The sequence below is a fragment of the Pteropus medius genome, unplaced genomic scaffold, assembly GCF_902729225.1.
Source record: "Pteropus medius unplaced genomic scaffold, Ma_sr-lr_union100, whole genome shotgun sequence".
Classification (NCBI taxonomy): domain Eukaryota; kingdom Metazoa; phylum Chordata; class Mammalia; order Chiroptera; family Pteropodidae; genus Pteropus; species Pteropus medius.
The window spans coordinates 732640-760303 of record NW_024344436.1 but is presented as its reverse complement, the minus strand read 5'-3'; the positions used below and the strand labels follow the sequence as shown (position 1 = coordinate 760303).

General features: G+C 45.4%; 1 protein-coding gene across 3 annotated transcripts in view; it reads left to right on the top strand.

Annotated features, from left to right (window-relative positions):
- KCNJ5 (potassium inwardly rectifying channel subfamily J member 5) overlaps window positions 1–27021 on the top strand; it is a 29088-nt gene extending 2067 nt beyond the window's left edge. Inside the window, exons 2-5 of one of the 3 annotated variants that reach the window (XM_039872720.1) lie at window positions 16731–16901; window positions 18948–19896; window positions 23269–23587; window positions 24514–27021. In XM_039872720.1, coding sequence (XP_039728654.1) covers window positions 16899–16901; window positions 18948–19896; window positions 23269–23587; window positions 24514–24568 — 1326 coding nt within the window. In that variant the 5' untranslated portion in view covers window positions 16731–16898 and the 3' untranslated portion in view covers window positions 24569–27021. Of the gene's footprint in view, window positions 1–16730; window positions 16902–18947; window positions 19897–23268 lie in introns of all 3 variants that reach the window. The other 2 variants (XM_039872718.1, XM_039872719.1) reach the window with 2 other exon arrangements.
- Window positions 27022–27664: the final 643 nt, after the last annotated feature.

Below are 27664 nucleotides of genomic sequence, written 5' to 3'. Positions count from 1 at the left end.
TCTCATCCACTTCTTTGCCCACTACTCCTCCCTCTACCTCATCTCATCCCGACCCCCTACAGCATCTTGTACCCAAACACTCTGAAGCTTTCACAGGGCAGAAACATATAACCTAAGGCTAGAAAAAAACAAGCATTCTTTTACCTTGAAGGAATTGTGGGGCCGGGTGGGGGCGGTGCATTTAGCAAGTGTTTATTACTGGTCAGGCTCTGTTCATTAATTATGAGATCGATAACAAATTATTACAACAGCATAAATTATTAGAACAGAGCCAGGGCCTCCCCTGGAAGAGGAAGGATCACACAGAAAACTTGTCTGCATGTTCCACAAAAGCACAGTGCTCTAGACCCTCCCCAAACCATGATCTAGATTCTGTAGTTCTCTGAAAGAAGGGGAATCACTCAGACATAGATTCTCCTGTCCTCTCCAAAAGCCACTGTACACTGCTGGCATTCCCCACAGGTGGCCGTTTCTTAATTAAGTAGCACACCTGCATCAAACAGGGAATGAGTGAGCACCATCCATCCAGCAGAGCATCTGGAGGAAGAAGGAAGTGTGAGCAGAGAAGGGGCTGTAGGAAGCTAGCTGCCTTCTCCGGCAATGAAATCACATGGGTGCTCCTGCATCTGCGGTCACATCCTGAGTGGTGCAGAGCTCTTCCCTCTGTGGGTCCAGCAGAAACATCACTGTGACTCTGTCACAAACATTCTCTGTCAGCCTCGCTGCCCCTGGCAGACTGCGCAGCAAGGTCCCTTTGGGCCTGTCTGTAAGCGTCTGCCTGGGCTTCTTGTCCAGAAGCAGCTCTAGTCACCTGTGTTGAAGTTAATCCCACAGCAGACAAGAGACAACTAGAATGCCCATTCTCCACTTTTCACTTGCGCTGAAAACAACCTGGTTCTCAATGCCTTCTGTGGTCAAAGCCACGAAGGGTGTACTGTGTATTCACATACTTAAAAACCATGTCTACTTCTGTTTTTTTGTTTTGAAATCTGTTCAACAATCATTTATTTGATCACCTGGCATGTACCAGGAATAATTAGTTTTTGAAAATCTTGGAATATGATCATTTGGGCAAGGTGATGCTTTCCATTTAGGAGAATGTTAGCAAAGGCTTGCATTTTCTGAGTAATACTGATTGAATATTTAGGCTGTGGGGTGGGAGGATGATAGAGAGGAAGGACGGGCACAGGAATCCATTTGGTATTTGGAAGGAGCCTTTTTCACTGTGTCCGACAGGCCATTGAGAGCTGGCAGTGTTTCTAAGAGAGGGCCCATCATCAGATGTCTATTAAGCCAGTTTCAGCCCTGGAAGAATTTTTTTTATTTTTCTTAAAGACAACATAAGAAGAATGGGAGTTCAAAAGCAATGAATTATAGGGAGACTTGAAAAAACATATATCTGAATGTATTTCTCTAAGAGACTTGTGGAGTGGATTTCTTTGGAATTATTTTAAAACAGAGGGGACAGCTTCCCCTTTCTGAGACCCCGGCTGCTGAGGGATAGAGTGGTGGCCCTGCCAGGACAGCATAGCTTATCTAGTTCCTCCCACCTTGACATTCTGATAAATGAGCTATTCTAGTCAACAAAGCCCAGGCTGGCAGCAGCCCTTGCCAATAGCCGTGTTAAGTTAAATGTCAGAGCCAAACCTTTAACACATGACCCTGGAGATCCTGGCTGGTGCGTGAATGTTAAATTCCATTATCGTTCCAGACCAGAGTAGGCTGAGAGGCAAAGGTCAGGGATAATCTGATCTGTTTGTCAGGTGGCAACGGCACTTCCTGGTCACCAAAGGTTAACCCACATAGTGGCCAGAGGCTGGGCTGGGGGTGAAAAGGGAAGTGGAGGGAGAGGGAGAGGAGAGGTCATGACAAGCTTTCCGTCTTTCACGCTCATCTTCTGTGACTTGGTTGTTTGGGGCTGGGTGTGCTGCCCACTGCTACGCCTTCTCTCACACTTCAAGCTCCCTACCTTCAAGTCCCTAGTGCCATCATTCTACATTATTGCTTGCTGCTCATAAAGGTAAAGGGAGAAAAAAAGCAAGAACAGAGAAGTGCTATCTGGGGACAAACCTGTACCTTGTCCTCAGAGTCTGCTCCCCTCCCAGGATTGTGCTATTGAGGACTTGATGCTCAAAGCCTGGCCAGGAGGAAGATCATAAAAGCTTCAGAGATGAGGTGCTGCCTCTGCTCCAGGAAGCTGGCCATCCAGTAGGGACAATAGATCCCACAGGTGCCCAGGTCCCAGGGGCCCTTACAAACAAAGGCAATGACAGCCAGCTAACATGGGGCAATAGTAGAGCAACCCTACTGGACGTCAGGGTATGCAGGCCTCTGAGTCCCAAGTCAAGTGGCCTCAGTCACTTTGGAGAATGCCCTTGATTGGATGAACTTAAAGTTACTCATATATTCCTTCAGAAATACGTATAGAGCTCCTACAATAGGCCAGACCTTGTGTAGGAACCTGCGATAGATTATATCGGGTCATAGACACACCCTACTTGCCCTACCTTGGAGAGCTCTCTCCGGAACCCCTGGGGAAGGTAGGCGTGCCTGTGAATACATTACGCCATCAGGGTAAGTGCCACTAGAGATGCGAGGACAGAGAGAGGGCCAGGGAGAACCAGGGAAGGCTTTCAAAGGAGGCTTGAAAAATAGGGAGGTCTGTGGGGATGGTGGAAGAGAGTAAGGAGTCCAAGGGACAGGCCTGGAGAGCCCAGCGTCCGTGGCCCTGAGCGGGCCCTGAGGAAGCCTGCCCTGATCATTTTCTTCATCTGTTTGGATTTCCCAATTTCTTCCCTTAAGTGCTCACACTCAATCATATTTTATTTCTCGCCCCTCCCCCTTTTTTTCTTCTCAGTTGGCCTTTTTTTCCCTCCATTTTTATCTTTTTCTCTCACTCATTCTCTAGCCATAAACACCCTGTAGTGATTCTTTAGTTCAATCCCTTTTCTACTGCATTTATTCTCTTATTTTTTATTAAACTTTTTCTTTTGACATATTTATAGGTTCACATATAGTTTAAGAAATAATGCAGAGCTCTCTTATATTCTCTACCCAGTTTCTCTGAATGGTAACATCTTACAAAACTATAGTAAAATATCAAAACTGTAATTATCTTATAAAAAGTTGACAATAAAACAAATTTCCCACAGAAAAAGAAACAATGAACAAGATGAAGAGACAGCCTAAAGAATGGGAAAAATATTTACAGACCACACTGATAAGGAGTTAATATCCAAAATATATAAAGAACTCATACAACTCGATAGCAAAAAATAAAAAAGAATTCAATTAAAAATTGGGCAAAGGACCTGAATAGACATTTTTTCCAAAGAAGAAATATGACTGGCCAACAGGTATATGAAAAGATGTCCAACATCACTAATCATCAGGCAAATCATGAAAACCACAATGAAATATCACCTCACACTTGTTAGAATAGCTGCTATCAAAAAGGCAAAAGATAACAAATGCAAGGATGTGCATTGTTGTGGGAGTGTAAATTCATGCACTCACTATGGAAAACAGTATGGAAGGTCCTCGAAAAATTAAAAATAGAACTACCACATGACCCAGCAATTCCATGTCTGAGGATATACCCAAGGGAAACAAAAACACTATGTCAAAGAGATGTCTTCACTGCCCTGTTCACAGCAGCATTATTTACAATAGCCAGGACAAGACATGGAAACAACCTAAGTGTCCATGGATGAAGAAGTGATGGTACATATATATATTCTGATATATATGTATATATATTTATCTTTGTCAGCTTAAGAATGTTATATTAAATAGAATCATACAGTCTAATTTTTTGGAATTGATTCTTTTTGCTCAGCATAATTCTCTGGAGATTCACTCAGGTTGGTGTGTGTGGATGTGTGTGAATTGCTGTGTAGTATTCCGCAGCGTGGATGTACCACAGTTTGTTTAACCATTCACTCCTCAAAGGATACTTGGGTTGTTTCCAGTTTGGAGCTCTTATGAATAAAGCTGCTATAAATATTTGTGTACTGTTTTGTTTTGTTCTGTTTTGTTTTGTTTTTCTTTGCATAAACATAAGTTTTTGTTTTTCTGGGATAAGTGCCCAAGTGCAATTGATGGTTCACGTGGTAGTTACATGTTTAGCTTTTTAAAGAAACCGTCAGATGCTTTTCATAGCAGCTATACCATTTTATATTCCCACTAGCAATGTTTGAGTGATCCAGTTTCTCCACATCCTTGCCAACATTTGGTGTTATCACTATTTTTAATCTTAGCCATTCTGGTAGATGTGCAGTGATATCTCATTGTGGTTTTAATTTACATTTTCCTAATGGCTAGTGATCTCTTCAAGTGCTTATTTGCCCTCCATAGATTTTCTTAATGTCTTTTGCCCATTTTCTAATTGGATTGTTTAACTGTGGAATTTTGAGAGTTCTTTATATATTCTAGATACTAACTCTTGTCAAACATGTAGTTTGCTAATATTATCTACTACTCTAGCTTGTATTTTCATCTTAACAGGCCTTTTTCAGAACAGGTGTTTTTAATTTTGATGAGGTACAACTTACCAGTTTTTCGTTTTCTTTTATGAATCAGGTTTTGGGTGTCTAGTCTAAGAACTCTTTGCCTGTTATAGGTCTCAAAGAGTTTTTCCCATACTTTTTTCTTAAAGTTTTATAGTTGTATCTTTTATATGTAAGTCCATGATACTCTCTGAGTTAATTTTTGTGTAAAGTCTGAGACTTGGGTCCAGATTCACTTTTTTTTTGCCTATGGATGTCCAATTGCTCTAGTACCATTTGTTGAAAAGACTTTCTTTACTGAATTCCTTTTGTACTTTTGTCAAAAATCAGTTGGGCATATCTGTGAAGGTGTATTTCTGGGTCCTCTGTTCTGTTTCATTGATCTATGTGTCTGTCCCCCTGCCAGTACCATTGTAGCTATATAATACATTTTTAAATGGACTGATTCTATTCCTTTTATTCTTTTTCATAATTGTTTTACCTATCCTAGTTCTTTTGCCTTTCCATAAAAATTTTAGAATAATTTTATCTATATCTACAAAATAATAGTGTGAGATTTCGATAGGAATTGCATTAAATCTATATATCAATTTGGGGAGAAGTGATATCTTTACCGTATTACATCTTCCCACCCATAAACGCAGTTTGCTTCTTCACTTATGTAGATATTCTTTAATTTTTTTCATCGGTATTTATAGTTAACAGCAGTTCTTTTTGATCTGCATGGACTAACTGTGTGCCCTTGGGCATGTAGTTTAGTTTCTCAGACCTTCATTTTACATTCTATAAAATGGGTGTAATAACGCCTACCTTGAAATGGCATGGAAAAGGGCAAATAAGATGGCAAATGAGAAGTGTCTGGCTGTACGTGTTCGATGACTTTTTCTCCTTTGACTGGTTCTTTGACATGTCTTTGCTTCTCCCCAGCTCGCATTTCGATGCCCACATTCACTTTCACTTCACTCACTGTCTCCTTTTCATCCGCTGTTTTCTTAACTTTCTTTCATTCTCAATCCCTTATCCTAATTCTCTTCACTTTATTCTTCCCTTACCTCACTGGCTTTTCCTGCTTCATTCATTCTCCCGCGGATTTGTCTTGTTCCTGTTTATCGGGTCGTTTGGGGAATTTCTTTTCCTTCAGCTTGGAGTGTGACTCTAGAGCCAATCAACCTGGGTTCAGATCCAGATCAACAACACAAGCGGTTTACTCATCATCCCTTGTGCTTCAGTTTCTTCATCTGTGAAATAGGAGAAACAGAACTTGCCTCATACCTTTTCTGAAATGATGAAATAAGTTAGTACATGTAAAGCATTTACAATATAACCTGGTATATGGTAAGCTCCCAATAGGTTTCAGCTACAATTATTAGGATTTTACCTATTATGCCCTGTGTCTCTGGTCCTTTCTCACTGGCTCACTTACCTTCTATCATATCTCATCTTTTTTACTTGTATATAAGTATTTTCATATTCACATTATCTTGCTATCTTGATACTGTCTTGTCTGCACTATTCCCATATCATATTCCCTAATCATCATTGATAAATTAGCACCAGCCCAGGAAATTCGTCCCTTGGGCTGCAGAGAGGAAACAAGTGGTTTTTCATTTTGATTTAATCATTAATCTCCTTTATTATTTAATGCGGAATACATATTCACAGTGCAGAGTTACAATGAAGAGAATGTATTTTAAGTGTGCTGCTTGCTTGCAAAGAGATAGCAGGCTTAGAAAGGAAAAAATACTGGATAGACAGATACAAATGTGGGGAAAAATGTAAAATGAATTAATTTGATTTGCATGCCCCTTTATTCACGATTTTTCATACATCTTCTATAGGGGCTTTGGGGAGTGAATTTGGACCATGGCCAGTAATCCATGGCTGAGTATTAAGATGAGTAGATGTAAGGACCTCATCAGTGGCCCATGGCAGCCTGCCAAAGCGGGAAGTGAAATACTCCATCTTAAGCACATGAGAGCCAAACAAGTTGAGAACCTCAGTCACAAGCTTACAGCTTGCTCCATAGACACGCCGCTCAATAATTAGCTACATACGAAATGTTAAATTGCTTGATAGGCACTCGCATGTGATTAAGCCTTTCAAATCTATATTCCATACCTTGAATTAGGCCTAATTTTGCCATTTTAAAAATTGCTGAATATATTTGGACTCATTTAGATACACTCAAATGGGTCTTTTAAATACCATCAAAATGATATTTTTGTCCCTGTATTATTTTCTCCAAAGATTTGAACTCCATAAACAAATGCCAGACTTGTCTGCTCCCATTTCAGACAAGAACTCTGTCTTCCTTTAAAAACCCTAAGTGAAACACTATTTAATCCTCCACTTTTATTGTTTTATCTTTATCGTGAACTCCTAGCATTTTTGTTTCTTTAATGACAAAGTAAGCATGTGATTAGTCCACAGCACTTCTAGTAGAGTACATTTTTCTCTCCAGATACTGTAAAATAATGCACCAGGTCGATTACCTCCTTAGAATTGTGGTGGAGAATCCTCCACGGATGCAATCCAATGAGCTGCCCATTATCTTCCCCTCGTCTGGGCTGCCCAAGCCCTGAAGGCCCCAGCTACATCTGCTAGTGCCCCCTGTGGCACCGAGTGACCCCCTTCACTATGCAGCCACATGTTAGACCTACCTTTAAATCGCTCAGTGTTTACTTTACATAAAACTTCACATTCAGTGTTTCTATGTCTACAATGTCATCACATTGGGACTTAATCAGCACTTGTGTGTTCTGGGCAAGCCACAACTATCCTACTATAAAGTGTAACTAATATTATAGGATTCTCTTGAGCCAATCCAAGAGTTCTGAAAGAAACCCACAGAGATGCAAAGTATCATTATTATTACATAGTAAGTCCATATAATGATAATACTGGTATTGTTTCATTCCTCATACCTGCTCTTAACCTGTAACAATTCAGCTTAGGAGGCCAAGTGTATTATACTGGTATTTGGCTGGTAGGATCTTCCTGATAAAATGGCAGATATTTCATTGACATTATAATTCCTGTGAATATTTCATTTCTTACACAGAGATCCAGGGTAGAGATCTATGGAGAAATGTGTAATTCAGGGACAGAACAGTCAGGATTATAATCCGCTTACATTCTGTTTGGTTCTCTGGACTTTGATGGGCTTTGAGTGGGGAGAGTGGGAGGGTATGGGCTCTGCAGTCAGGCCAGTGTCATTCAAAAGCCAGGTTCTGCTGCTCACTAGCCATGTGAACTTGGGCCAGTTCCCTACCTTCTCTGAGTCTCGGTCTCCTTATCTGAGTAGTGGGCGCATTGTACTCACTCCACAGTGTGGCTGAGATGATTTATGAGTTGACGTATGTAAGGCAGCTAGTGCAGAGTAGCATAAACAGAAATGTCACTTCCAGGGCTATTCTGCAAAGAAAAACAAGAAGTCAGCACAACCTGCTGCAGGAAATATATTGAATATATGTTTAAAACAAAAGCAAACAGAGTGTAATGGACATAGGGAAAGTGGCACAGATGGACAAATGTTCCCTAAAAAGCTTGCTCTGGTCAGGATGTCTCCGAGTCAAAACTAGGGACTAGAGTCACTCTGGGAGTAACCCCAGTCCTGATCCACATTGCCACCCTGACTTTTTTCTAAACTAGAATCCCACCCACACTGAGGACCAGATTCAAGGGACAGAGGCAGCCCTCAGATGCCCTAGGATGGAGGCCCAGGATACCTGAGGAGGGATGCCTCAGAGACAGTCATTCTGAGCAGTCTGATGTAGCAGTGCCCGCATCCCTCAAGCCTTCCTCACCCGCCTTACCCAGCAGCTCCCTTGCAGAGGCCTTAGCAGCTCAGCAATCAATACGTTGTGCCTAGACATCTGGGTGATGAAATGTCCTGTCTGACACAGCCTGTTCTTCCATCCACATTGTCCTTGGCTCCACATTCCATTGAAAGCCCCTCCTGCTCCTGGCACACACTCCCCCTCACATAGCCAGGAGACATTTTTGCATTCCAGAGAGAGGGATGCCAAAATTCACTTTGCTATGGCAGACCTTGGCAGAATCCTTTTTCCTGGGCACTCAGCTTGAAGCAGAACTAACAAGAGTGTGCATTCCCTGAGCCCCCATGAGCCCATGACAGTGAGAAGCATCCTAGGCATAAAAACCAACATACGTGGTGTACCTCCACTGCCCTCGCAGAGCTCCTCAGTCCTATCTTTCCAGGATGCCCTAATCATTGGTACTCAGCATCCATTTCATCTGAGCCAGAAACAACTCGGGCGGTGACCTAACTCACCCTCCTCTGGAGAGGGAGCTCCCTCTATCTTCTTTGAAGTATTTATAGTCAGAAATCTCTCCTCATTGAGAACCACCTCCCCGAGCAGTGAAATGAAGGACTGCAGTGCTCACCCAAGGCTCTGTTCTCTGCAGCACATTTGCTAGGGGTGTGATTGAAGAAGGCAGCTAAGCAGAAGAAGTGCTGTAAGAACGAGAGGGTCATGGCAGCCACCTGTATGACAGAGGGGACTGGGGGGTGTTGGGGACAAGGCTGTGGTCACAGAGACAGGGCTGATTAGGACCATGGGAACCAGGCTGGTGGGAACTGAAGGAGCAGCCCCTTTGAGCCCTCTCTCTGCTACGGTGCGAGTCCCAGTTTGGCCTCTTGGCTTCCTTTGCACTGAGGACTGACAGGCTGTGTTCATGGCAGACCCATTAGTGCAAACAGGAAAGCTTTGAGGGTTTATTGACATTACCACGACTCCTAACACCACGCTCGGCATAACACAAAGTACAGTCCAACATGTGCATGCGAGGAAAAGCGTTTCTACGACTCAAGAGCCCAGAAGCATATAAATCGGCAGCTGACAGACTGAATCTGACTCACAGATATATTTTCTTCGGCTAGCTCACTGTTTCAAAAATTGTTGAATTAGTTGGTAACATTAGGAAAAAAAAATCATGTTTAAAAGTCTTCATTTCTAGCTTTTCTGGAAAAAGACAGTGGAGGATCTTGCAGTACTAGCTCCACATTCTTGCATGGCCAGAGCTTTCTTAACTCTAGCTGAGTAGCAGTGGCCCCTGTTATGACTTCATGTGTGCTCAGCTCACCTCAGTCCCCACTACTCCCCATTGTGTCCCCAAATCCAGAGCACGTTTTGGTTGCATTTACTGTGGGTTTACATAATTTATTTTCCTAAAATAAAGATACTCACATGTTTTAAAATCTTTTTCTCTATCAAAGATGTGAAAATGAAGGTGTAAGAAGACCTCACGTTTGAATAAAAATAGGAAAAAAGTAATATCTCATCAATAAGCATTTGCAGTGTGTCTGTGTTGAAAGAAGCAGCAGCTCCATTCACCGATCCCACTCATCTCTTTTAGTAGGCAGCAGAGTTCGGCACCCCATAGGTTCTGGTTACTACAGCATACACACCCTACTCAGCTAAAATATTCATGAGTGACAAGGTGTTTGCCCCCACTCCTGGCAGAGGCAGACATACCTTAGATGGAGGGAAATCCAGCCGTGAGTTGTTACGAGTTAAATTGGTGGCCGCTAGTTAGTGGTCTCTACCTTGTAAGGAGCCATACTGTTGAGAGACATTTCTGAGAGTGAATGAGGCACTCGGTGATTATTCCAGAACAACAGATATTAGCTGGGACATGTGGAAACCCTGTGTACTTGGAGCAATTAGGGGCCTGTGGAAGCAAGTATTGCTGTAGTTAGAAAGTCAAGGAGCAGCTGTAAGCATGAACAGGGGAAGGGGCGGGGTAGCTCTGGAAGAGAGCAGGCAGGTGAGTGCAGGATACAGACCCAGCAGGAGGAAAGAAAAGATGGCCCTAGCTCTGCTGTGCCTCCTGGCACAATGGACACAGAGCAGTAAATCATAAACTGGTTTCCTAACACAGATCAGGATGTGTCATCTGTGGCTCCTGGGCCATGCTTTTCAGAGCATGAAAACCACTGAAGCTCAGAACCACTGATAACCTGGTCAAACCCAAGGGCCAAGGAGAAGCAACTTCAGATGCAGCGGTGGCTGCTTTTAGAGGCTTTAGAGTTAGACATACCTGGTCCTGCCACTTAAAAACTGAGTGGCCTTAAGCAAATCACTCTGCTTTGGTGATCCGTAAATGAGGTACTAAGACAGACCTAATAGATTTGTTTGCATATTTAATGAGAGTGCCTAAAAAGCACCCAGCACAGATAGACATGGCACATAATGGGTGTTCCATACATGAGCTACTAGTATGGGCGGTGGCGGGGAGTCTACTCCCCAGTTTCTCAGTTTAAGAAGGTTCACTTCACCCTCCTTCACCAAGCCTTTCCTGGCTCTTCCTCACCCACCGTGGCCAAACAGAATTAAGAAATGCACCTTGGTGCCTCTGTTGCACTGATAGTTGCCTTTGTGTTACTGGCCATAAACGAGCTCCTTGAAGGTAGAAAATATTGCTGTGGTCCTTAGTCTAGGCCGTCTGTCAGAATCACCTGGGGTCAGGTTCTCTGGGTTGGGACATTGGCCTCAGGCCTCAGCATGGCATCCAGCTTCCGGCCGACTACAATATGTACCCAGGGTGGGGACTGGACTGAGCACCAGCAGCACCCTCATCACTGGGAGCTCTTTGAAAAAATTCTGACTCTGGTGTCGATGTAAGAAACACCCAAATCTGTAGAGAAAATTTTATGAGTTTATTTGAACCAAACTGATGAAAATTGCTGGGAAGCAAAATCTCGACAGATTGAGAAAATATTCTGAAGAACGGCAGTTTTGCAGCTTATTTTATACATTAGAACCCTAAGGAGGGTTACATGAAGTCCATTGGTGGTTGCTTAAGGGGGCAGGAGAAAGCAACAGCGGAGAATCTCCGGGATCGGATAAAAAGGCAAAGTAGAGAAACACATACTTCCTTTACATTGGTCGCCACAGGATCGTTAATAATTAACATTCGCAGCACACGGAGATGGTATGTGGGAAACAAGATACCAATGAAGGGTTCTGTGGTTTCCAGCTCACGAGCGTGGGTGGTGGTTCCCTGAGGTTTCTGGAAAAGAAGATTATGCTGACATTTCAAAGGTCTGTTATCTTAGAAAAGACAATAGACAAGCTCACTTAAGGTAAAGATTAGATCTTGAGAATATCATGGTAAGTAACACAAGTCAAACAGAAAAAGTCAAGAACCATGTGATTTCACTCATCTGTGGGATATAAAACTGAAAGCTACGAATGTATAGGACAAAGAGATAATTAAAAACTCATAGCACAGACAACAGTGTAGTGGTTACCAGGTAGGTGGTGAGGAGTCAAATATAGGGTGATGGAAGATTTGATTCTGGGTAGTGAATGTACAACGTAATATACAGAGGATGTATTATAGAATTGTACACTTGAAGCCTATATAATTTTATTAACCAATGTCACCCGAATAAATTTTAAAAAAGAAAAGATCGACCTACCTCAAGGAATCTACAGGCCTAAGATGTGACTACTCATCATAACACCCTTTTAGTTAGGAATTTTTTTCTTCATACCATTCTACTAGTTACTTTGGGTCTCTGAGTTTGTAAGGTCCACCACGCAGGCCTCCTCTGAGTTTGTCAGGTTTAGTATGTGACTCCTTTTTCCATCCACATTGGAAACCCCGAACCTACTGAATCAGAATCTGCATTTGATCCTGTGAACGAAAAGCACAGGAAGGCTGGCTAAGTGCTGTTCCACCCACTTCCATCCCCAGAGCTCAGCATGATGCAAATGTACAGTGACTGTTCCGTGAGGGTTTTACTGATTGACTGAATAAATCTGTGTGTCACAGTTTCCAATGGGCTTTCTTCATATATAATATCTTACATACTCTCACCTAGATATTTTTTGAACCCTAGTTCAAAAAGCAAAACCATAAAATATCTAGGAATTAAAGAATAGGCTCCCACCTAAATTGATAAGAACAAATAGCTGCAAAAAGATGAAGTTTTAAAATAAAACACCTGACAAGTTTTTAAACATTTATTACTACTGAGCTCATTGCCATTAAAGCTCAGAATGCACTAAAACGAGGGGTTGTTGTTGTTGTTGTTGTTGTTGTTGTTGTTGTTGTTGTTTTAAGGTTGGTAATGCTGACAGCTTGGAAACCAGGTCTGGCTCCCTGGGAGGAGCCACCCCATCAGTGTGGTTTGGGCACAAGCTCTGGGTGGCTGGGGCCGCTAGCCCTGGCCGACCCCTCCTTGCTAAAGATGGGCTCAGACACAGGCTTCGGGGCCACCCCACTTGGTCTCGAAATTCAGAGCTTCGGTCTCTCCTTGCCGACCCCTCCTGGCCCCTTTCAGCTCTTTCCAGGGCTTGGAGAAGGCGATGCACCTGCACTTCTTCCCCCACCTCCCAGGTGGCGGCTGTCCTGGGACTAGAGGAAGAAAAGCAAAGCGGCTGGAGCTGCCCTTTCCATCACAGGGGGCCATTTGTCCAGGGACAGGCTGCTGAAAGAAAAGGATCCCAGTAAGCCAGGCTCGCGGCAGGACACCGGGGACCCTGATCCCACGCTCCAGGCCGCAGTGCTCAGGCTCCCAGGTCCCCTGTCCCCGCTGTGCTCTGGGGCAGATCTGGTCCAGTCGCGTGCGTTCTGGGCTCCCCATCCCCAGTCACCTCCCAGTTCCTCTTGCCCATGCTTCCGCCACAGAGGATCAGGGCGAGATCACATCAGAGACCCAGGAAGCCTGGAGCACAGGAGCTGACCTCTGCTGTTCTGGAGGAAGCAGGTCATGGGGCAAGAGAAACGCCTGGATCTGAGCTCCAAAACAGTCTCTGCCTCAATGTGGCAGCCCAAAGAGAAAATCCTTAGAAAGTTCTTCAGGCCCACCTTCTTGGGGGAAAAAGAGCGAGGGGTTCCAGCCAGGATTCCACAGAGGTAAAACATTAAGGACGGTGCTTTCTTGTGCAGCTACCAGAGTCTGGAGCTGTGTTTGGATCTCAGCTCCATAGCATGAGCTGTGTGACTTTGAGCAAGTTATTCGGGCTCTCTTTTTATTTCCTCCTTTGTGAAATGAGGACAGTCCCTCCCTTACAGGAGCAAATGACATGAAGCCAGGGATGATGACATGAAGCATGATGATGACACACAGTGGACACTGGGGACCTGTTGGTTCTCCTTCCTCATCCTTGAATTGCTTGAAGCTCTGGGGCAGGCCTCTCCTCCCCTCTCCCAACCCTACCCCTAGATAGAAAACAATAACAATAGTACCACTTAAAAGAGTTTCTATAACCCAATCACTGTACACATACCTTTCAGTTAATCTTCACAGCAATGCTCATCCCTATTTTGCAAATAAAATAACTGAGGCTTAAAGAAGTAACTTCCCCAAAAGTCCCGGGCTTAAGATAAAAGAAGGATCTAGGCAATCTGAGGCCAGAGTCCACTTGCCTGCCTATCCATTCATTACCTGGTTCCCCCTTCTAGACTGTATTAGTGTTTTATTTCTGCTGTAGGAAATGACCACCAACTTAATGGCTTAAAACAACATCCGTTTATTAGCTCACAGGTGGGAAGTCCAGCCACGACAGGGCTGTGTTCTCTGCTCAGGTGTCACAAAGCTAAAATCCAGATGTCAGAAAGCCATCTTCTCCTCTGGAATTCAGGGCCTCTTCCAAGCTCCTGTGGTTGTGGCAGGATTTAGTTCTTTGTGATTGTAAGACTGAGGTCCCTGTGTCCTTGCTGCTGTCAGCAAGGGGCTCCTCTCAGCTCTTAGAAGTCACCCACATTCCATGCTCTGTGGCCCCATCCATCTTTAAAGCCAGCAAAGGAGAATTTCCCTTTTATCTAATTCTTCTCATGCTTCTAAATCTCCTACTTCAGGGAAAGCCCAGTCACTTTAAAGGCTTATCCGATTAGGTCAGGCTCACCCCAGGTGATCTCCCTTTCTAAAAGTCACCTGTGCCATAACATAACCTACTCATGGGAGTGAGTGTCCTGCCCCTAAGTCTGGAGGAGTATACAGGGAGAGTATACCTGAGAGAGGCAGCAGGAATCTTGTGAGCATTAAAATCCCACCTTTCTGTATCTAGTATATACTTGATTGGTCTCTGAGGGCATTGCGGCAGCCTATTTACCAACCCGTTTGGAATATTTTCATATTTTAACAACCAGCACAGCCATCTAGATTTATATAGAATAGTATACAAATATCTGAGTATGAGATCTGATATATTCTTCTCCATTGCTCTTCCTCCAACCTCATCCCATATCCCAAACCTCAGGAATGAAGACTTTGACCCAGAATGTATAAAAGAGAAAAGGAGATCTTTAAGGATGTCTGCTATTTCCATTTTTACAGTAGGGAGTCTAAGACAAAACTCTCAGCTCAGTGCTCCCTTTAGGAAACCCGGTTGACCACAAAGTGCAGTTCCTATCAAGCTTCTTCATCCATAACTCTTGACTTTCTAGAGCAGGGGTCCCAACTCCCAGGCCGCTGACCAGTACCGGTCTGTGGCCTGTAAGGAACCAGGCTGCATAGCAGGAGGTGAGTGGCAGGCCAGTGAGGGAAGCTCCCTTTGTATCTGCAGTTGCTCCCCACGCTAGCATCACCACCCCAGCTCCACTTCAGATCATCAGGCATTAGATTCTCATAGAAGCACCGGTCCCTGGTGCCAAAAATGTCGGGGACCTCTGTTCTAGATCACCTCCATGACACAGAATTTTTTTCATTGGGAAAGAGAAGTTGAATTCTTAATACAGAAGTCTGTTTAAATGGATGTCACATTCATTAATGTATCATTTAAAACACAACTTCTTTTGATTTTGCCTCTTTTGATCTTTCTCCACTTGTGTTTGTATATCAAAGAGATTAAACCATTTTGCTGGACTTTAAGCTCTGTCTTTCCTGAGAGTTTTAATCATGTCTTGGCACAGCTTCCCATTCAGGGACACCGGAAAGGATGAAAGATGAAGAGCAGTGATGGACTCGATGAGGTTTAACAGGATTTGCTCAAGTCAATACCTTTCCCTGGTCCTACAGAGAACAGCTATGGTACTTGGCTTGCCTCGCCCTGGTCAAAGCCTTTTTCCCTGCCTCTCTCTCCACAGGCAGTTCTGCACAGACCTCTACGTTCAAAGGGGTTCTAGAATATAAACTGTATCTGCATCATCCTATTCACTGCTTTATCCCCAGCTTTTTGGACAGGCGCTGAACTGTAGTAGTTCCTTGACTAATGCTTGCTGAATAGATGCGTAGAAAGGATCTTGAAATTTTCACTAAAGAAGCAACTTCATCCCTAAATATTCTTTTCATAGGCCTATGGCCCTGGAAGCTGAGATTTTTTTTTTGCTCTCTGACAAACCTGAGCAGTAGAGACTCCAAGCCTTATAGCTCCAAACCTGCCCTGCAAATCACTCATTGGGGTTTTTCCATATTTGACTTAGATGCTTAGGCTTCTTTCTTCATCTTTAAAATAGGCTTAATGGAATATTGCATTAAATTTCAATTCAAAGAGAGTGGTTGAGTATATGTTTACACTTATACTTATGTTTGGATCCAGACATTCTTTCCCTGGATTGCCCTAATGGCCCACAGGGCTGGATGAGCAGAAATGGGATTTATAGCAGTTAGGACTGTCTCTTTGAATCAAAGAACAAGTTTGTTGGGAGCTGAGCTGGAATCCAGATCTCACTTGAGTTGAGCAAAGAATTGCTTCTGCAGACAATTGCAGTGCTCTTGGAGAACGTATCCCAATATCAGATGGGAAGTAAACCTCCTTTTCCTATCCACTGGATACACGAAGTTTTCTGATCTGAGCTGAGGTGTCCTAGAAAACCTTTTTCTGTTTCCAGGACAGCACAAGGCCTTCTCCTACAAGAACATATGAAAGGGTGTTTAAAAATAAAGAAGGAAACAGTGCAGAAAATCAGCAGAAAGCTGTTTTCCCGAAAGAGCTGAAGGCAAAAGAAGGTGCTTTCCCAGGTACCCCGGCCAAGGCCTTGTGGGCACTGTGCCTGCCCTACCTGACCTCAGGGGCCTGAGGAGTCCACGGCAGCACTCCTTTAGACCCTGTCTGGGTTTCCAACAGCTGAGGTCCCCAGGGGCACACAGGGCCTTGAGATTCGAAGCATTTCTCACTGTTTCTGGGCATTCTCCATCAAATTTTCAGTAAAAAGTCTCCTACCTAGGAGTACAGCCAAATCATGCTTGAGATCCTGTAAAGCGACACCAAGCTCTTCACTCATTTATCTTTGTAACTGTCGTGACAGGGAGCAGGGAGCAGGTGGCCCTGTGCAGAGTGGGAAATGGGCAATGGATTTCTGAGACAAACAGCCCTTCCTATGACGCTTCAATGTGACATTTTAAAGGTTACCTTGAAATTGCTGCACCCATCCAGGCAGAAGAGGAAAAGGTCTGCCAGCATCATCTGACTTTCTATGGTGGGTGAAAGCTTTCTCATGTAGTCAATGAGGCAGTTGGTTTGATGGTTTATAGAACACTCATCCAGGTTGTTCTATCACAGAAACAGTTTCCAGGAAAGGTGAGAACCTAAGAAACCAAGACAAGCTTGCATATGCTGATGAAGAAGTGCTGAATGATAATATCCCTGGAAATGACTTCTCTCAGGATCAGAAACTCATAGCACTTTCTGGAGGGAGCAGCTCATCAGTCTAAGCATGAACCATAAAACATCCAGTCTGCAGGCCAGTGTACAGTGGGTGCTGTGAGCCCTCAGGCTGAAGCCAGATAAACCAGGATCCAAACCTAACTCAGCCACTTAACTTCTTGAGCATCATTTTCTTGGTCCAAAGATTGGAGGGATAATAACAATATTCGTCTAATAGCTTTGTTGTGCAGATTATAAATGAGCTAATAGAAATAAATTTCCTAGCACAGTGCCTGGCTCATGAATGCTCAGAAATTTAAGTTGCTATTATTAGCTGCAGAGATTCTCATGGTCTTTCTTAGCCTCATTAGTGTCTTAAAGCATTTTTAAATGGGTATGAACAGAATATCGGAAAAATAGAGTATTACAGGTTTCTGGGTGTTTCTTTAGTGTGGCATATACTCCAAAAACATTTTACAGACTTTTAAAAAATTTTTATTGAGATAGAATTGACAGATAACATTGTATTAGAGGTATATGAGATAATGATTTGATATATGTTTATATTACAAAATGATCACCACGATAAGTTTAGTTACCAGCCATCACCACACAAAGTTACACTATTTTTTCTTGTGATGAGAACTTTCAAGATCCACTCTCTTAGCAACTTTCAAGTATAAATGCAGGATTATTAACTATAGTCACCATGCTGTGCATTAGATCCTCAGGACTTATAACTGGAAGTTTGTATCTTTTGACCCCTTCTCCCATTTCACTCACCCCCTTACCTCGTACCCTCTACCCCTCCTCCCCTCGCCCCCTCCGGCAACCACCAATCTGTTCTCTACATCTATAAAAGTGATTTTATTTTTAGATTCCACGTATAAGTTTGCAGCCTTTTGAAAATCTTGGAGCATTAATACTCATGTTCACATCGGTTTCTTAGAGGGCAGCAAATTGCTGTAAGAAAGTTTGTAATGGCGGGTCTACCAGCAATTTGTCATATTAGTAAGTGCTCAGACAGACACGGACTCCCCTCTCAGATAGATGAGTGACCACATGGTGAATCAGATACATACTGCCTTGTCCTTACTGTCTGTTACTAAGATCTCAGATAAAAAGAAGGGAGACAGAGTGATCATATAAAGAAAAGAGCACAGGCTTTGGGCCCAAGGAGCAAAAATCCAAATATCGATTGTGCCACGTACTTGTTTGGTGGTCCAGGTGTCACTTAACCTCTTTGGGGTGATTTTTTAAATTTATTTATCTATTTATTCAGTGAATACTTTTGGAGTACCTAGAATGTGCCAGGCTATGATCTGGGTGCTAGAATGTATTAGGGAACAAAACAGACACAAAATTATGCTCTTGTGGAGCTTACAGTCTGATGGAGGGAAAGAGACTATTAGAAATTAAGATGACACATAAACAAATGGCATAGCATTTATATGATGGCAATTACAAGATCTAATTCTGATGGGTTATTGTGGTGGATACAAATGATAGTCCATGTATACTACCTGGACGATAGTAGTCATTTGATAAATTATAGAAATTGTTATTTTTAAATTTGCTCCCAGATTTCTTTAGACTCTTTAAACACTTAATGTATATCACGGCTAGGAGCTGTTCATTTATTCATTCAACAAACACCTGTTGAGCTTCCATTATATGTTAGACCCTGTACTAGTCACCAGGGGATACCAGCCCATAACAGAAGATAACATGGTCCCTGCCCTTGAGAATTCCCCAGGCCAGTCACTGTACACTAGATGAGAGGCCTTTGCTAGAGCACAGAGGTAGGAGTGCCCTCGAAGTCTTATGTTTCAGGGAATCAGAACAGTCCATCTCACTGATGATGTCTTTTTTAACTCAGCGTATCCCAGCTATGGCTGGTGATTCTAGGAATGCTATGCACCAAGATATGGAGATTGGAGTCACTCCCAGGGACCCTAAGAAGATTCCCAAACAAGCTCGTGATTACATCCCCATTGCCACAGACCGCACCCGCCTGCTGGCGGAAGGCAAGAAGCCCCGCCAGCGCTATATGGAGAAGAGCGGCAAGTGCAACGTCCACCACGGCAACGTCCAGGAGACCTACCGGTACCTGAGCGACCTCTTCACCACGCTGGTGGACCTCAAGTGGCGCTTCAACCTGCTTGTCTTCACCATGGTCTACACCGTCACTTGGCTGTTCTTCGGTTTCATTTGGTGGCTCATTGCTTATATTCGGGGTGATCTGGACCATGTCGGTGACCAAGAGTGGATTCCCTGTGTTGAAAACCTCAGTGGCTTCGTGTCCGCCTTCCTGTTCTCCATTGAGACCGAAACCACCATCGGGTACGGCTTTCGGGTGATCACAGAGAAGTGCCCAGAGGGGATCATACTCCTCTTGGTCCAGGCCATCCTCGGCTCCATCGTCAATGCCTTCATGGTGGGCTGCATGTTTGTCAAGATCAGCCAGCCGAAGAAGAGAGCGGAGACCCTCATGTTTTCCAACAACGCGGTCATCTCCATGCGGGATGAGAAGCTCTGCCTCATGTTCCGGGTGGGTGACCTTCGCAACTCCCACATCGTAGAAGCCTCCATCCGCGCCAAGCTCATCAAGTCCCGGCAGACCAAAGAAGGGGAATTCATCCCCCTGAACCAAACGGACATTAACGTGGGCTTTGACACGGGGGATGACCGTCTCTTTCTGGTGTCGCCACTCACCATCTCCCATGAGATCAATGAGAAGAGCCCTTTCTGGGAGATGTCGAGGGCCCAGCTGGATCAGGAAGAGTTTGAAATCGTGGTCATTCTGGAAGGGATGGTGGAGGCAACAGGTAAGACACTGCATCCTCCTTGGCCCTTTCCATGCCCAGGAGCTTAGGCCACCGGGATTCCAGACGATGGACGTTCACGTCTGAGAATCTTGAGATGGCACAGTCAACCACCCCGCCCCCTAAGCTGTGCTCTGAGGAGTATTGTTATTTAAAATGGAATAATAACAACAAATAACGTTCACAGAACTCCCTCAACTTCCAGCGATAGTTCTAAACTTTCAACATATAATAAATATCTCATTTAATGCTCTCCTACACCCTCTAAGATAGTGTTCCTTATATCACAGATTAAGAAACAGAGGCACAGACAGGCAAGTTATTTTCCCAAGAGCAGTGCTACTAAGTTGTAGAGCCAAGATGCACCTCAAGGCAGGGGGATCCCAAAGCCAGCACTCATTTCCAACAAACTATACCACCTGCTCCCACCCATCCTGAAGCAGGTGTCTACCAAAAAAGAGTTTTGTGATCAAATAAGTTTGGGAAAGATGGGGTTCAACAAAGATGATCTAGTTTCTTAATGGTACAAGTTGATGGCATCTTACGTGTTGTGAATTGCTTCACGAGGAAAGGAGAGTAATTTCCCAAACTCAAGGATTCCCAAACTCACAAAATCCTCTTTTTGAAGAGATACCTATGCCCTAGATCTGTGGGAGTGGCTCATCTAGTCCCCCTCGCCCCTCCCACCCCTACTTTCCTGGAGCAGCCTGCCCCTAGCTTCCCTGTGGTAGGCTGGCTCAGGGAACACTGGGCATACAGAAAACAGTACATCCAAGCCCAGTTGTGACCAAGCCATGCCCGCTTCGTGGCCAGCCTGGTACCTCCTGCTCAGCTATTGACTCTAACAGGCAGCTAGTAGCTGAGACCATCTACCATTCCTCAATCCTGACAGAGCTCTGTGTGGGGCTCCAGGGAGCCCTAAGCCTGAGGAGCCAAAGAGTCCACCCCCACCAATGGCCAGACCTCCTGGGGAGAGGAGCCCTCAGTGAACCCTGAACTCTGCTTCCTATTCCCTTCCTCTATCTCCCTTTCTCTTTTTTCACTACACTGAGCAGTTGTAGAAAACTAACTCAGGCTTAGAATGATGTGTAGTTTTTTAATTCTTACAACACCACCACAGGGCTGGCTTCAATTCCATTTAACAGACGTGGAAGCTTCATGGGGCAGCTTCACGTAGACAGGAAGTGGTCATACCCGAATCTTTCACTTTCAAATCTAGAGCTTTGTCTACCATACCACACTGCCCCCTAAATCTTAGGGGCCTGTCACAAAGATGGTCAAATAAGCCTTCCTCACCTTTCAGGAAACTGGTTGCTGGGTGGGAGAGTCAGACAAGCACAGCCACAGACCTTCCCATGCAGAGCCAGTGGGACCTGGCTGGGGGTGCGAATGGGCTCCAGGGGCTGGTACAGCTGGACTGCCTGGCCATCTGCTGGGCCGGAGCCTGGCCAGGCAGCATATGGTGGCAGCAATGGGAGCCCCTGGGGCCCAGGACAGTCAGGATGCTGGAAGCCTCCCCCAGCAGGGCTGGAGGCTCAGAGGTCATGCTGCCCTTGGTGCCGAGCTCAGGGTCAGAGCACAGGCTGAGTTTCTGTGGGGAGGAGCTCAACTCCAAGGCCACAAAGAAGAGGTCAGTTCAAACACATGGGGGCAAATAGGAAAGCTCTGCATTACCACTCTCCTGGCCACCCTCACTGCCACCTGAAGCAGAGGGAGCAAGTGCTGAGCTCACCCACCTGGCTTCCTTCATCTGGTCTCTTTCAAAGTCAATGGCCTGCAGTTGACCTGCCCTGTCTGGTTGACCTTCTTCCATCTCCTGACCTGGGGTACCCTTGCTACTGTCCTTGGGACTGCAGGGAAACCAGAGAGATGAGGGAAAGAGACCACCCATCCACATCTGTCCTGATCTCAAAGACTTTAATGGTTTGATTGCCACACTATGAAGCCCAGCTCTGCTGTGTGTTCAGCAGTTCTGCATAACCTGCCTGTGTGAGTTGGGGCGAGTTGCTTAGCTTGTCAATAAAATGACAAGATTGTCAGGATCGAATGGTTAAGTGGCGTGACATAGCTAAAGCACGGTATCTAGAACCTAGAAGCGTTTCTGTCCTTTCCGAATGCATTGGAGGACTACTCCAGGGGCACAAATGAGATCTCTAGCTACAGGTTTGCCCACTGCCATATCCTAGGAGGGGGACAGAATAAAAGCAGGACGAGCCTCAGCGGCTTGTCACAAGGGTTCCCGTGGAGGTACTGTTCAGCTCTTTTGTGAGTCCCTGCTGAAAGTACAGACATCTGACCTTCCTGGGTCTAGACTGATCAGCGTCCAGCTTGTGCCTCCACAACTCAGCTGAGACTCAGGGTTGGGCAATGAGGGGCAAGGCCTGAGTCGCAAAGACAGACCCAGACAGCCCCTCACTTCCACTCCAGAGCAGAGAGCAGGCTGTGAGCTCACAGTGTGTAGGGTGCACCAGGGTTGCCTAGCATAGAGCACAACTGAGTGAGAATTAACCTTTAACCTGGATTGGTTTGTATGAGACCCCTGCCAGAGAAAAGCCAAAGCTGGAGCAAGCTTCTCCTTCAGCTTCTGAAGAGCACATGTTCATACCTTCCTTGACCAGAAGATTAAATATCAGAAAGCTTTCCTGTACCCTAAGAACAGAGGCTTCCTTTTCCATAAACAAAGCTTCCCTCCCTCTCTGGAGAGAAAGCAACACCTAAAAATAACACAGGCATGCCAGGGCTGAGTGGACAGGGAATGGAGGCATTGGAGCACGCGTACTCCAAGCCTTGTGTGTGTGTGTGTGTGTGTGTGTGTGTGTGTGTGTGTGAGGGGGGGGGGGGGAAGGCTTCTGCCCATATGTGTCTACCTGAAACAATCCCCATGTGTTCTAAATGCCTGTCAGCTTCTCTGTATCCACTTTCTGAATTTATCTTTGTTCAAACCCTTTTTTCTTCCTCTTTTCTTGTCTCAGTCTTCTAGACCCTAATGCTATTTGCAAGAATCATATTCCTTGCTCCAGCTCTTCTAGAATTATCCACTCCAGTCTCTAGAAACCTATGCCAGAATCTTGCGTTTGATTTGTAATCTTCTGCCTTCACCTCTAATACGTTCCTTCAGAGCAAGGACTATTCCTTATCTAGCTTTATATCTCCATCATGCTTAGCACAAAGTAGATGTTCAGCAAATGCCTGCTGAACGATCAGATGGGTAAATAGATGAATGGATAATGGATGGTTGGATGGATAAATGGATGGATGAATGGGTGAATGGATAAATGGATGGATGGATGGATGGATGGATGGATGGATGGATAATTAGATGACTGGATGGATGCCTGTGGCCAGTCCTGATACTTATACCCTTTCTCCCCCCAGGCATGACTTGCCAAGCACGGAGCTCATACATGGATACAGAGGTGCTCTGGGGCCACCGGTTCACACCAGTCCTCACCTTGGAAAAAGGCTTCTATGAGGTGGACTACAACACTTTCCATGACACCTATGAGACCAACACACCCAGCTGCTGTGCCAAGGAGCTGGCAGAAATGAAGCGGGAAGGCCGGCTCTTCCAGTACCTCCCCAGCACCCCCCTGCCGGGAAGCTGTGCTAAAGCAGAGCCTGATGCAGAGGCTGAACAGAATGGAAAGGATGAGCCTGAGGAGCTAAGTGGGTCCCGGAAGACCAGGGATTCAGTGTAAGGGCTGCACTGTCCCTACAACCTTTCTTCACTGGCTTCTATGAGCTCAGATGCTGCAGAGCCAGGGTGAAGGGGGTGAATTAGCTGAGCATGGTGTTTGGGGCACCTAGGAACCATCAAGGCTCTGTGGGGAGGAACATTATATCCAGTCCTGGATGCTCCCTGTTCAGGGCTCCTCCAAACAGGTGGCCTATTGCCTAGGCCCCCACAGCAATGCTGCCTCTTCTCTCTCAGCCTCTGTGAGCACTGGCCAAAGGCCAGAGGAGGAAGGGTTTCCCCACAATAAAAGTTACAGGGTGGCCTCTGTCCTCACATACACCTCTGTCATCTAGCCCACAATCACCTCTCTACTTAGGTCTCACAAACCAACTGGCAGCTCCTCTCCAGGGGCTGACACCTAGAGGGAGCTGTCACAGCCCTTCCTGTCACTACTACCACCTGAAGGCTCGTCGTGGATTCTGAGAGGAGAGATTCTGCCCTCCTGGAAGCTCAAACCCCCGTCCTAGAGTGAGCTCACAGACCTCATGGGTTAAGGTCGATTGGAGTCATGCCGGCACTTCCTTTCAAATTCGAGACCAATGATGACCACTTATTGGGAGCTGTGGAGTACAAGGCCCTTGGTGATCTCTGTCACTATCTCTGAAGGGTGTATGCTTTCCCTCCGCTGTGTTCTACATGTCAAATGTAGCCTACTGGACAACTGATCTCCTTAAAGCGACTCTTAGAAAGTCACCTGGGCCACCTCTGAGCACCTCTGAGCACACGGATAGTTATCTCGGCCACTTCCAGGCCACCCCTAATCTCACTGTACCCTGTGCCTCCCACCAGTGGGAGAACCCCAGAAGCTGGTTCTTTTTAATACTTTGACCCCAGAATCTCAAAGTACTTTTAACTTTTGCCGAGGTGTTCTTTCACAGTCTCAGAGAGCCTGTAGTGGATCCAGGGAGAGAGAAAGCTGAGTTTCAGAGGCCAAGATGAGCCAGTCAGTGCTGAAACAGGGAGGGCACAGAGGGAAGAGAAACAAAGAGAAAGACGAGCACGTAAAATTTTAAAACAAGCATTGGCACCAGTTCTTTCTGAGGTATCTGACTTCAGGGCCCAGCACATCTCTGTTACCCAGAGAATTAGAGGATGTGAGGCAAAGTGAGAGGTGACTGCACAGGCAGCTTTGCCTTCAAGCCCAGGCTGGACCAACTCTCACCTGGTGCCAGGAAGCCCCTGGGCCTCCCCGCTGGCAAGCAGGTGTCTCAAAAGACCGCTGGGCTGGGAGAGCTCAGATAGTGCCCAGGGAAGGGAGAGGGAAATCAATGGGAGAATTGGGAGGGTGTGAACGTTAAGAGAAAAAAGAGCAGAGAAGAGTCTTAAAACTGACAGCTTCAGAGGGCTTTTCTTTTTCAGTAAAGAGGGCACAGAAAGAGGATGGACAGATGGATAGTGCAGATTTTCCTGTCAATGGATGGAGAATGTCTGGTCGTGCTGAGGCAAACAGGCTTCTGATTAGCTGACTTAGACCTGGAGAGAGGTTTCAGATGTTCCCTGGCCACAAAATTATGAATGTCTCACCCACAATTTTCACAGCTCTCAACTGGCCTTTGAAAATGGAAGCATTTTCTGCCCCAAATGTGAAGCACCTTCCCCACGAGTAAAAGCAAAGCCACAGTGAGACAGAACGTTAAGGCAGAGCAAAGGGGATTGTGTTTGGATCTCAGGCTCAGGTCCCCTCAGGCTGGGTCTTCTAGGTTCTGGGGCAGAGGAGAAGAGGAGGCAGGCAGCCTGAGATGGGGACCAGCCTCTCATGGACTGCCATCTTCAGGGCAGGCTTGGGTACATGGGCTGGATCTTGACAGGTGGGCACAGGGAAGCAGCAAGCAAGCTGGAGTCATCCCCAGGGGACTGGCATTGAGTGAAGTTTCAGGCTTCCTTCTGCGGTGAAGCAGGTCTTGGGGGGTTAGGAAAATGGACTGCCCTCAAGGGAAATGGAAGCAGGCAGCCTATAGCAACCAGGTATGGAACTGCGTGCAATCAAGAATCTAAAGCCCATTACTGAGACTGGATGCCTTGAGGGGAGAGGAGCTGCAGCTGGAACTCCTCAGTGTTGGTACTCACCACAGGCCCACCAGATCCAAGGCTTGCCCAGCGGGACTGTTTCTTTGCCCTCAGATAGATCTAAAACCTGCCTTAGTCAAACCGATCAATGCCTGCAGGCTACAGCCCTCAGAGAGGCAGATAAGCAAGGACTGGGGAAACTACAGGTGAGGGTAGCCTTGTAGCTGGCTGGGGCCTGGGGCCTGTTTCACACCTGTCTCAGTTTATGATTCTAAATGTCCCCTAACCTGCCAAGCAAGTGGCTCTCCAGCTCAACACTGCAGTGGCCACCATGACCCAAATCGTTATCTCTAGGCCAACTACAGAAGCCGTAAAGGCTGCAGAAGAGGAAGAGATCAATGCAGTCCTATTCTAAAGCTCTGTGATCGTCCAGAGGCCACGTGTACTGTGCTTAGTCACACACTAATCTGAGTGTGCACATTAGCTTTTATCTCTCATGGAAACGGAAATGCAAGAAGACTGCCACTCATATTCCTAGGAAATCCTTCTTCATGACCAGTTGATCCAACTAAAGCTTGAAGACTTTTTCAGATCATTTTCTGGAAGTTCTTATATAAACATGGTCTTACTAAATGTAAAGTCTGATGAGGAACAGAGCTTCAGTTGGTCACTTAAAAAACATTGTGCCTGTACACACACCACTGTAGGTCACAGCGCTGAGTTGCATGGCTCAGAATCCACCCATCACTTCCAATGGGCCACAGATTATTGAGCCAGGCAGTAAAGTGAGGCCACACGTAATTCCCACAGGCCTCAACATCTCCACAATCCCAAAGCATTATCTCCCTGGTCAGTCCTTAAAAGCACTGGGAGCTAAATTCCTGCCTTAGCATCTATGTCCTTTCTTTCTGAGAACAAACATCCCCTTTTGGGAAAAGGCCCCATGAACTCAGAAGAAAGTAAGTTCTCACGAATTCTCCTCTCCCCATCAATCTGACACCTGACAGGTATTGACACCACTGCCTGAAGGATGGTAGAATAGTTGAATGGCTGTCCATGGTTCAGATGTCGCCCTGGGTGTGCAGTCAGAGCCCACTTCCTGTTATTTCCTTCTACTGCTTTGAGATGATGGCTTGAGCAGTTGACCGTGATGGAGGAGAAAGAGCCCTGGTCTGTCCGGGGAGAACCCTCCCTGCTCATGATGTGTAACAGCTGGGCACCTTCTTTCACGTTACTTTCCTATGTCCTGACTTCCAGCAGGCCTCAACTATGTGTCTCTTGTGAGTTGGGAGCCCTAGAATTTTTTGTATTGAAGTTTCCAAAATCAGAAAAAAAAAAAAAAAAAGGCAGCTGGCCACCTGTTTCCTAAGAATATGCCCTGAATACATCTCCGCACATACACCATTTACTGGGCACCTACTGTGTTCCCAGAAGTGATTTTAGCACTTCACCTGGGTGCTTGTATTTAATTCTCAAAACACTGCAGAGAAGCTCTTAGAAACCCTTTGTTATCAAGGAGACAACTGAGCTTCAGAGAAGTTAGCTTCCTCAAGGCCACAGATAATGATAGGTGCCAAACAAACGTCTCTCAAACACACACAGATGGGCCATCATTTTGCATAACACCCACCTCTGGGGCATCTTCCTGAGCTTGGACAGCAGGAATAAGGACACCCCACCTCTTCATATAGCCCGTTTGTGTGCTGTGCTGTGCCATAGAGCTTTAGCTTCTATCCACCGGCAGGTTCTCCCGTGGCAGGATAATTGGGAAACCTCTTTCTCTGATTACCAGAGAATTAATGAGCTGCAAAGACAGATTAGATGGGGAATTATTGCTTTCAGGAAGAAGCCAGTTGTTCTGCTTGGCTTGGTGTTTGCTAACGACATCTCCTTAAACTGCCATTCAAATCTTTCTCCCTGTGTAGGATTTGTCAGTCTTCTTACTAAAAAGAACACCACTGCATTCTTAAAAACTCATCCAATAAAGTGGATTTGATCTTACCGAACTCTTTCTCATCTTAAACACAT